Raw genomic sequence first — 10547 nt, 5'->3', positions numbered from 1 at the left:
TCCATATATCAACATCAATATATATATTTTTTTCTTATGGCAAATGGTTGCCACTTGTGCCTTCAGCAAAAGTAGGCGTATTAGGGCCATTGAAGGTTAAAAAAACTATTTCAAGAAACAAACTAGAATACTCTCTGAGATTAAAGTGGTAAATTTATGATAACAAAACTATTAAAATTCTCTGAGATCATAAAGTCACACATTTACAAGAAAAAAGGATGTGTTTGTGTTATTAAAGGTTCTGCAGCCTACTCGATTAAAAGAAGGGTATGCCATTATTGATAATAGCAGCCATCACATAACCTATTCACCAACCAGTATTATGAGATATTGCTTCTGTTCAAAGACCAAAAACTGGGGAATTGGGGAAAAACTGCATACATTTATAACTAAATTCATGCTTTCAATTGGCTCATACACAATTTGAGTTTCTTTCTTATAAATTTACCACTTTATATTCAGAAAATATCAGATTATTTTGACTGTAGATCAAAAACTTTAATTTCTGAATATTTTTCATTACTTTTCTAAATTTCTTATGAATTCGAATGAGTTTTCAACTGTTTACCATTTTCAAAAGACAGCTTAAGAGGGAATTTAGGTGACACTGCAAATTCAAACATGAGAACCAATCAAAAGCATCAGAACAGCATCAAACTTTACAAAACTGCCATGACTGGAAATGGCAAAAGGAAGACAAAAGTACACGTTAATGTGCACATGCAAAGCAACAAAATTAATATTATTCAACATATCTTTTTACAGAAAATATTCAGATATAATCATGAACATTTATATAATTAATTTATTAACATATTTTTCCAAGTAACTATAACAGAGTTACAGTTACACTTATTTGGTAATTAAATTAAGTACCTAACTAAACCACATGTTACTAGTTACTCCCCAACACTGTATTGTTTTCTCACCATATAAGGAATATACTTTGTTTTCCAACTGTGGCAACTCTACTCTGCAATTTAAACAAGTTTACATTCTACATTTTTTCCCTGTTTTTCTTCATTGTATTTGTCTTGTAACATGTTCGATAATAGCACCTTTAATTTGAAAGGTAAAACCGGAACATCTTTATCCTAGCTAAGCATTAGCGAGGAGTCCGTCTTATCCGTTTCCTCCTGACTCGGCTGCTTTTCGCTGAGCAACATCGGCCAAATCAAGCGCGTACCGTAACTACATGCCAGATGATGCACTGAGGGTGGTTTATAATAACGACCACCCGCTATGCAGTGCTGGTGCTCCGTGCACGGCTTGTAGGTATCCGTTTGGTAGAACAGGCTTAGTCAAGATATCAGGAAGCTGAAGAAAAGAGAACTGTGAGAGCAGACAGACAGGAGGCCACGGTTCCCCCTCACACACATACATACATCACCACGGCCTTGATGGTGATGTATGCAAGGAAACCAACAAGAGTCAGCGATGGGTAAATCAAGCACTAACCTGAACATTTTAAATACTATTCGGAGGGTTTATCTAGTGTTTTGATTTGTAGGTAGGTTGTTTGATGTTTGCGTGTATCCGTTAGCCATCAGTGCTACCAGCTAACTGTTAGCGTTAACAGTTTGCCAGCAATTAGCTATGGGGGATATTTCCTGTAAGTCGGCTAACGTTAATCGACTAACATAACGTTGGCTAAATAACAAGTTATGGCAAACACTGCTTATATAAGGCAGATTATGTACAATATATTTGAAATATCGGTTATTTTCTACTAGTAACATAATGTGCAAAACAGCTGTTGCTAAGGTGGCAAATCAAGCTAACTTAGCTAACAGCAGCTAATAAGCCAGATCTGTAAAAAGTGTGTTGCCAAGGTAAGAAACTAACCTAACCGTTAAAAGTGCTAACTGTCCTACAATAATGTTTGTTCTGTGTGTCTTCACAGGTGCAACGACAGAAGGGATTCACAATCCTATCAGGTACGGGCACCTGTCATTACTCTCCACTAACGTCGCTAATCGAGGTGTAGTATTTTTCCAAATGATTCACTGAAATCTGTATGTTACTAAGTTGGAGATACAGCAACCATACTCAAACTTACATTTTTAAATCTATGGTGTGAGTCAGTTCTCACTAATTTACCTCCAGTTTAACGCCCAATAATATTGACACATAATAATAATAATAATAATATTAATAATAATAATAGGCACAAAATAAATACTGATAATACTGTGGAATAATATAAACTATCTTAATTTCATTAATCTACAGGGCTATTACAAAACCTTCCATTGGAAGTATGGCTATGGCCAGTTTGGATACTGCTCTTGTAAAGTTTGGTACATTTGGTCTTAAAGTCATGTTGTGTTGATTTGTCAATGTGGAACAAATTTGTACACCAGTGTAGTACTCTTAAACATAACCAAACACTGATACCTTTTACTGGGTTCATGCTACATTCAACAAATGCTGTAAAACAGAGACACTCAAATTCAAGACACTCAGTTCACACAGGTGATATTTTATTCAAAGAAAATTCTTTCTTTTATTCAAAGAAAGGACTAAATTAGCCAGCCACCGTTTCTTGAGTTTGTAGAAAATCAACTCCATCTGTCTAATGGTATACTTCAACTCTTCAGTTTAGAAGACATCTTGGTCCTAAAAACAAAAAAATGGCCTCATAAAAACTGAATTTTATTTTTCACAAATATTTTCCGCAACCCCTTGCCTATAAAGAAGCTAATTTTATGATGCAGTCAGTGTAGTCCTTGTAGATTTGTTTCTTTTGTAAGTGATGTTCTATAAACTAATTTAGTTGAATCAAACATCTTGTGCTCCACGAGTCAAAAAATTTATTTTTGAGGATATCAATTCTGTTTTCACTGTGCCATTCGTCTCAATGGTCTTCCTGCTTAATGCACTATACACTATTGATTTCCAGAAAAGTTAATGATGGTATCAGCTGCATGAAGAAAATGACATCAGTATAAGCTTGAGTACACATCTCAACAAGTCTTCCTGCCATGTTTTATTCAATCTAGACCCATAAATCTCAGCCAAAGAGCCAGTCCAGCAGCCTACACCGTTACGACAAGGTGCGTGATGGCTCATCAGACCCCACACCCCCTTACAAGATGCTGCGGCGCTCAGACGAAAGTCCTGTCAGCAGACATGGAGACAGCACAGGACATGGCAAGCCAAAAGCCTCTCACGCAGTTAGAGGAAAAAATGGTAAGCCCGGCTCTGGTGGCCTGCAATACCGTCAGTTGCACAGAAAACATCAGATGACTGTCGCTACAGGCAATCTAATGGCTCTCAGCCACAGCTTACTGCAATCAGTTTTTGTTAACGGGCCAACAAATATAGTCTTATAATATCACTGTCTTCAAGCTTAAATTTTGCATTGTTTTTGTGTAGATCTGACATGCTCTTTTTTTTTTTTTTTTTTTTTTCATAGTCGTGTTTTGAGGATTCATGGCTGCAGACTAGAGTCTGATGAAAGGCAAAACACCATCCTAGAAACTGTCATGGAGAACCAAATTAAGCTTAAAATTATTTTGTCATCTCACTGTCATCAGATCACAAAATGGGTATTACAGATAAATAAAAAATAATGCAGACCTCAAACACAGCGTTTCTTGTTTAGTAGCAGCCCTCAGTGAAGATTCAGTCCCTCTGCAGGACATTGTTTTATTTTCTCTTACTTGATAAATGACTTTGTTGCAGGGACCAGCGGCTCTCCTCAGGAGAACTCTCACAACAACAGCTCCCACCATGGCTCCGACTCGCATGCGACTCAGAGCAAGCCTGCAGACAGGGTAAGACGACCTGTGTTATCTGATTATGTAGCCTCAACATTTCCTGTAGAAATTCCTGTCATACTACTTTGGTACGTGGTATGCGGACATTATGTAGAGGCATCTCTCTCTCGGTGCTTGATTGAAACTTCATATTTATGTAACAGACTCCCATTATAGAGTAAATGGTCTGATTAGATTTCAGACTTAATTCCTAAAAATATTAAATTATCTGATTACTTCCCTGGTTGGACTGAGCAGTAAAGCTGGATACTCAATATTTAACATTGTGTGATTTGAAACTGACTGACACTCATGTATCAGCATAATGAATACAGTCCATGTGTTAAAATGGTATTGTAACCCAGTGGTGTTGTTCTATACTGTTATAGACAGTGGAGAGTGGTGCATATGTAAAAGTCAACATCATCACAGGTCAACCAAACAAAAATGTTTACCAATGTAAAACTTGCATGTGCATACACAGTACGGTTTACGGTTTTCTACAAGCAAGAGACAAACATGTAGCCTCATTTGTTCACCTTTGTGCATCCACCATGAGAGAGATGAGAGGAGAATAAATCCAGAGGCGCACAATAAGAGACACGGGTGCTCTGCAGTTCAGGTTTAGCAAGATTGCGTTAGGCCTACAGATAATTGTGGCCTCCTATCATTCTCTGCTCTATTGTTAGGTTTTCAAGCCCTGAACAGTTTGATTAGCCATTAGCTGCTTGCAGTTGTCAAAAACCGTTGCTATTTAATGCCCTGAAGTTTTGAGTGTCAAACATTTCAGATACATTAGATTCTTCCATGATATTGTATTACCATAATAAAAAGAATTAGAACCACAATTGTTTTTATATGGGACATTATGTTACATTATGTTCTGTTCACCTTACCTTAGTTCTTAAAAACTGCAATTCATGCGATTAAAACCCTTTTTTGTGCCTTTTCTTGCTGTATTGATGCTTTGTTGATGCTTGTATGTTGTTCCTCAAATGCAAGTCACTTTGAATAAAAGCAACTGCCAAATGAGTAAATGTAAATTAGTCAATGTCAGATCACATCCCCTTTGTTTGTAGTAATATCAATATCCTCCTAAATTGTACTGTTACTGCCATATTAATCTTAATTAAGGCCATCAAAAAAAAATTGCAAGAGAGAAAGCATGAAATATGCTGTTATTGGTGTTGAAGCCTCCTCTGGAAAACAGGACGAGGCAAAGTCCATTCTCTTCCTGGAATTGTCAGTATATACATGATCATTAATATTAGACATACCAGCTCCTATCCAGTCTGGAAAGCCCTTATCCATTATTGAGGGTGGAAAGTAAGGGAAGTTTACTTACTAAAGAAACATAGTCCTATGTATACTTTATTCAGATGAAGGGATACCGTTGCATTGTCTCATGTAATGGTCACTGTTGAAATCCCCAAATTACATCAGAAAGATCTCAGTAATTGAGCACACATAAGCCCATTTACCTGCAAATCATTACATAACATTGCTGCTGATTTTATTATTTTTTTGTGCTATAGTGTTTCAGATTTTTAAATGCGTTGTTGCTAACGTCCACTCACTTTCATATAGTAAAAAAAATAGTTACTCTATCACAGAAAATGTAAGTGTAAAAGTCTGCAGTCAGCTCGCATCTTTTTCAGTTGTACTTTGTAACTTCTCATAATTTCCCTTAGCCTCTGTAATATCTAATGTGTTATGTCTGTCAGCACCAGGACCCAGCAGATGACTGGACAGAACACATCAGCTCCTCAGGGAAGAAGTACTACTACAACTGTAGAACTGAGGTCTCCCAGTGGGAGAAGCCCAAGGACCTGTTGGAGAGGCAAGCCCGCTTAAATTAAATTACAAACCCATACACTGAAACAGGGCTCTCTAGTGCGACCATTTCCCTTGCAAATGCCCCGAAAAATAGATGTGTACAAACCCGAAACATTATTTATAAGCACAATATCGGAGTAAAAACTGAAACCAACCTATATCCCCGGGACTTTAAAAAAAAGTTTGACGTGCTACAGCAAACTTTCAAACGTTGTTATGCATGAATTCTTATGATTATTGACAAATTATCACTCAGCATTAACAAACTAGAGACCAATGTAGACTGCTTTTCTTGCACAGGGATTTAATAATCAAAAACAACCCACTAAAATGAAAATGCTGTGTTGTCCAACTGGAATTCTTTTATATATATATAACACACACACACACTATTATTTGAAATTATAATGAATATAGTAACATTATACTAATACGCTCATTTATACTAGTTACTCATCCAGGTGCATCTGCAGTGGACAGATGTAGGTTGAGTCAGGATGATCGTGCCATTGTTGCCAATATGTGCTCCTTTTAGAAGGCTCCTCCTGAGAGCAACACGTTCCTCTTGTTCTGTCAGTTTTACTAAAGTGATTGTTGTAAATATTGTTCCGTTCTGTTGTTTACAAAAAATGTGGTGTATGTTATGTAGATGGTGCTGGTGTGTCTTGCATCTGTCCCTTGTTCAAAAACTACAAGTGTCACAAGCCACAGTGCACCAATCAGAGAAGAGTTTTCTGTTACAAGTGTTTTCTCTCATGACTAATCAGTGTTTGAAAAGCTGATATCAGTGTGTCATATTTAAAAAAAAAACACAAAAAAAAAAACACAATCTGTCTCAATATTGAAAAAAGCTTTGACAATATTTAAGGCCCATACCGAGTACCCAGATACCAGGGTCTTAACTTCCATAGTCCCCTCCACTGGTTTTCTCATTGTAATTGCACATAAATATGTATAAAATAAATTATTTGTTAGTAAACTCTGTGTTTCTTGAACATTTTTCACTGCTCCTAAATTTCTTTGTGTGCTCCTAAATATTTTCATTTAGTAGCACGCGTGCTGCTTGTAGAAAAGCTTAGCGTGGAGCCCTGCACTCAAAGACTACTCAATTTTTCACCTGAAACAGCAATCGGCATTCTCATTCTCATGCAAAGTCATACATTACGAGATCACGCAGTGCACCAGTCTTAATAGAATATCATTAACTCAGGGTACAGTCTAACTGCAGCCGGCATCCTGCACATTGTCACTGTTGCTTTCTGCTTAATCTGCTTCAGGGAACAACGACAGAAAGACCCAGTCAAAATGGCAGCGAACAGTTTCCCCAGGGACATGGACTATAGACAAGAGGCCTTGCAGGACAAAGCCACAACAAGTAAAGCAGAATTAGTCACCCTCTCCAACTTTGTGGCTAGCTTCTGACAATTATTTTGTAGAGAAATGTTTAAGATATAGAGGGTGGTTTTAACTGCATTTACTGACTTTGTCTGCTGAACAATTATACCTTGAGAAATTATTAGATCTTGTGTAAAGCAATGCTGTGACCTCCTGCTCTGCTCGTCTCCAGAGACCACACCAGGGGACCAGTCCACAGCATCCAACTCTGGCCATTCCTCCTCTTCCTCTTCTTCTCAGAGCCTAAACTCTGCTCCTGGCGCTTTAGGTTCCACCCCCTGCACCATGTCCTCCTCCTCCTCCTCTTCTTCCTCTTCGGGGCAGGTGCCTCAGTCTGTCCAGTCCCCATCACCAGCACTGTTGCAGGACCCAGCCCTCCTGCATCAGCTCCTCCCAGCGCTTCAGGCTACTCTGCAGATGAACAACGGCAGTATGGACATGGCTAAACTCAATGAGGGTGAGGGAATGAGATGATGATTCTTCCAATTCATTCATTCAATTGCATTTTCCTACAAATAGTGGCAAATGTAACAATGTAATGTAACAACATGAGTGGGTTCCTTTGGTAAGATAACCACCGGTGTATGAATGGGGGTGGCTGTAGTGTAAAAGCACCTTGAGTAGTTTGAAAGACTAGAAATGCCATTTAGACAATTTACCCCCAAGAACTGTCCTATTGTTGCTAAGCTAGCAAGTGTTTTCAAGTCAGCTAATAGTGGTGTGTCTTTAGTTGGTTAAGCCCAATTTAACCCACAGGAGTGTCACGTGTTCTAATGCCTCGGAGGAAATAAATAAATAAATAAACGTCTTTAGTGCAGAAACGGACCGTGGATTGAATCATCCGTAAAGCAGCCAAGAATTACCACCGTTACAGATGACGAGCTCAAAAATATAAATGCTAATTGCCGGAGGAAATAATTCAGATTGCTTTCAAGTGTCTGACAGGAGAGCGTGTGTGTTTTGTGTGAGGGGGTACGTGATTTATTTTCTTTCACTCTGAGAGGAAATGCTTCCAGGATGAGGACTTTCCATGGGCTAAGAGTCCTCATCGGAGACACCTTTGTAACAGGACTAATATGAAAGTGTGTTGTTGCTTCGAAAAGTCTTTTTCCATAAACGGGTGTTGGAAAAAGGGAGGTGTTCTTTAAATCCAGGCTCGTATGGTAGCTTGTGTTCACACAGCTGTGAACCTAACTGTTAATGCGTGTACGGCAAAAGGATGTCTTTCCATCCCTTATCTCTGTGTGTGTGTGTGTTTTGATCCTGGTTTTAAAGGGTGACTGTGTTGTGCTGTTCCTAACATGGGCGTTCACTTGTCATTTATGATTTAATTTCTTACCGTTCTGTGTGAACATGACAAAACGTGTGCTTGGTGTTCGCCCCCCTAAATATTTGCTCGTAAAATGACATTAACATGAATGTTTCCACTGATTTTGTTTCTTATCTTAACTGTGTTTTCGAACTGTGCGTGTTTGTGCACTCACCTGTTGTGTGTTTTCTTGCTCACCCACCTGTGTGTGTGTGTGTGTGTGTGTGTGTACATGTCCTCTTTCCTCCCTCCAGTCTTGGCAGCTGCTGTTACCCAAGCTTCCTTGCGGTCTGTGCTTCATAAGCTCCTCACTGCTGGACCTGCTTTCAACGTCACTGCTCTGCTCTCAGCTGCTCAGCACGCCAACCAAGGTACGGCCTCCTCGCTGTTTCACACCATCTGCTACAGAAACTAATTTCCATTTTATTTTTTATTTTTTTTGTGCTTTATTTATTTTTTATTATATTTAAGGATCCTGCTCTCCCTGTCCCCACACATCAGTTTTTTTAAAGAGAGTGTAAAACCCAATTTGTTGTCACTGACCTTCAGTAATTTGAAATTCTGCACATTTTTATGCAAGTCAACGGTGTATATCGCTTAAGGGGTTTTCACATTGACTATAGCTGTGTGGTTTAACAATCTGTCATGTATTTCAATGGGCCTTCTGCTGCTCGAACAGAGGATGTGTTGCGTAGCAGTTGCAACAAGTGTGCCAGAAAGTTGAACTTGTTGACCCTGAAAGCCATTTTCCATGACCATAGCCTTTTGATTGGCTTGATACTGATTATTCATGCTGTTTCCCACTCCAAGCATGGAAATGACTGCAGACTTTGGCTGTCCATGAGGATAATACCGCCAGTGTTGAGTCTTGATATTCATTGAGGCTAACCGTATTGGTTCTATGTCTTCCTGTTTCAGCCCAGCACTCCAGTCAGTCCCCCGTCTCTCTGACGTCGGATGCATCATCACCACGGCCGTACGTCTCGCCACGGAACGGCACGCCGCAGAGCAACCAGAAATCCCTTCTTGGCGTGCATCCTGGCAGCAACATATCCTTACAAACAAGGGTGAGTCGCAGAACCAAAGCTAAAAAAGACAAGTCAGATTTGAAGAATGGAAGAGTATTTCCCTTTCCTCATGACTCACTCTTTCTAGCTCTCCTCTCCACATTGTTATGACTGTCCACACCTGTGACATCTTTTCTGTCAGTTTTTCTTCTGCATGCCCTTTTAGTTTTCATTCTAAATTTTTTTTTCTTCTCTTTTTTTCGTCTGTTCTTACCTATTCAGGGCAGTATGCCTTCAGCTAAACAAGGATCAGTCCCCGTGTCTCAGACCCCAGAGAAGCGTCCAGAAGACCCCAGAACTCTCCAGCAAAGAAGGTAGAAGTCACTTCAACACCTTTTTTTTTTTTTTTTTTTTGTGATGATGGATTGCTCAAAGGTAGAGCAAACAAACCAAGAATGTCTTCACACAGCTAAAGGACAAGACCTGAATTACAAAAACACAGCGTGTTGGTAAAAAGTAGTTCAAAAGAACGCTGTGTATCTAGAGTAACATTTTCTGGAAAGTAATTTCTTGCTGCATATATCCAATGTGGAGGCTTACTAATACAGAAATGCATATCCAGTTTTAAAAATGCTGGACTAGAAATTAATTATCTTTTTTTGATATACAGATATAAGTCCTTATTTGGACTTATCATGGCAGTTAAGTTAAAAAATACATATGTGAGGTTGCTTGTTCACCCAATTTTTCATCAAAATAAATGAGTACAAATAAATTGTATAGACTGAATAATCTTCAGTATCCCTGACTAAAGGTCAGTATTCCATCATTGGGGAAACTGCCCTCTACACAAAGTTAATCATTTATCTCGATCCACCAGCCAGGAGATTCTGTGCACGGGATCAAACATGTCTGGCGCTGCGTTGCCACATGTCCCCTCCAGCAGCACCAGCCAAACCCAGGCCGATGCCCCCGGCTCCTTCACTCCCACCCTGGCAGCTCATTTCGATGAGAACCTCATCAGACATATACAAGGATGGCCTTCAGAGAACACTGAGAAACAGGTACCGTCCGGGGTTTTATGTTACAGAGCAGTGGAGAGAGTTGGTAGTTTGTTTTATAGTGTGTGAGCAGTACAGCTTCATCGGGCTGCTGGCAGAAATATAGAGTTTCTGGCTGGATTTGGACCCGTCTACTATATACTTCCGCCGAACGCAGTACGTAATGTATACTACATAC

The 10547-nt window shown here is 39.2% G+C and overlaps 1 protein-coding gene across 2 annotated transcripts in view; it reads left to right on the top strand.

Moving 5' to 3' along the window:
- The first annotated feature begins 1111 nt into the window (after positions 1 to 1111).
- Positions 1112 to 10547, top strand: part of LOC123972609 (WW domain-containing adapter protein with coiled-coil-like) — a 14603-nt gene continuing 5167 nt past the window's right edge. Inside the window, exons 1-11 of one of the 2 annotated variants that reach the window (XM_046052152.1) lie at positions 1112 to 1441; positions 1904 to 1937; positions 3003 to 3192; positions 3688 to 3779; positions 5492 to 5601; positions 6875 to 6972; positions 7165 to 7449; positions 8556 to 8672; positions 9220 to 9368; positions 9591 to 9682; positions 10189 to 10453. In XM_046052152.1, coding sequence (XP_045908108.1) covers positions 1401 to 1441; positions 1904 to 1937; positions 3003 to 3192; positions 3688 to 3779; positions 5492 to 5601; positions 6875 to 6972; positions 7165 to 7449; positions 8556 to 8672; positions 9220 to 9368; positions 9591 to 9682; positions 10189 to 10438 — 1458 coding nt within the window. In that variant the 5' untranslated portion in view covers positions 1112 to 1400 and the 3' untranslated portion in view covers positions 10439 to 10453. Of the gene's footprint in view, positions 1442 to 1903; positions 1938 to 3002; positions 3193 to 3687; positions 3780 to 5485; positions 5602 to 6874; positions 6973 to 7164; positions 7450 to 8555; positions 8673 to 9219; positions 9369 to 9590; positions 9683 to 10188; positions 10454 to 10547 lie in introns of those variants that run through there. The other variant, XM_046052153.1, reaches the window with a different exon arrangement.

Source organism: Micropterus dolomieu, linkage group LG06 (assembly GCF_021292245.1).
Source record: "Micropterus dolomieu isolate WLL.071019.BEF.003 ecotype Adirondacks linkage group LG06, ASM2129224v1, whole genome shotgun sequence".
In the NCBI taxonomy this organism is placed as follows: Eukaryota; Metazoa; Chordata; class Actinopteri; order Centrarchiformes; family Centrarchidae; genus Micropterus; species Micropterus dolomieu.
The sequence above is the reverse complement of the archived record's forward strand: the minus strand, read 5'-3'. Positions and strand labels throughout refer to the sequence as shown.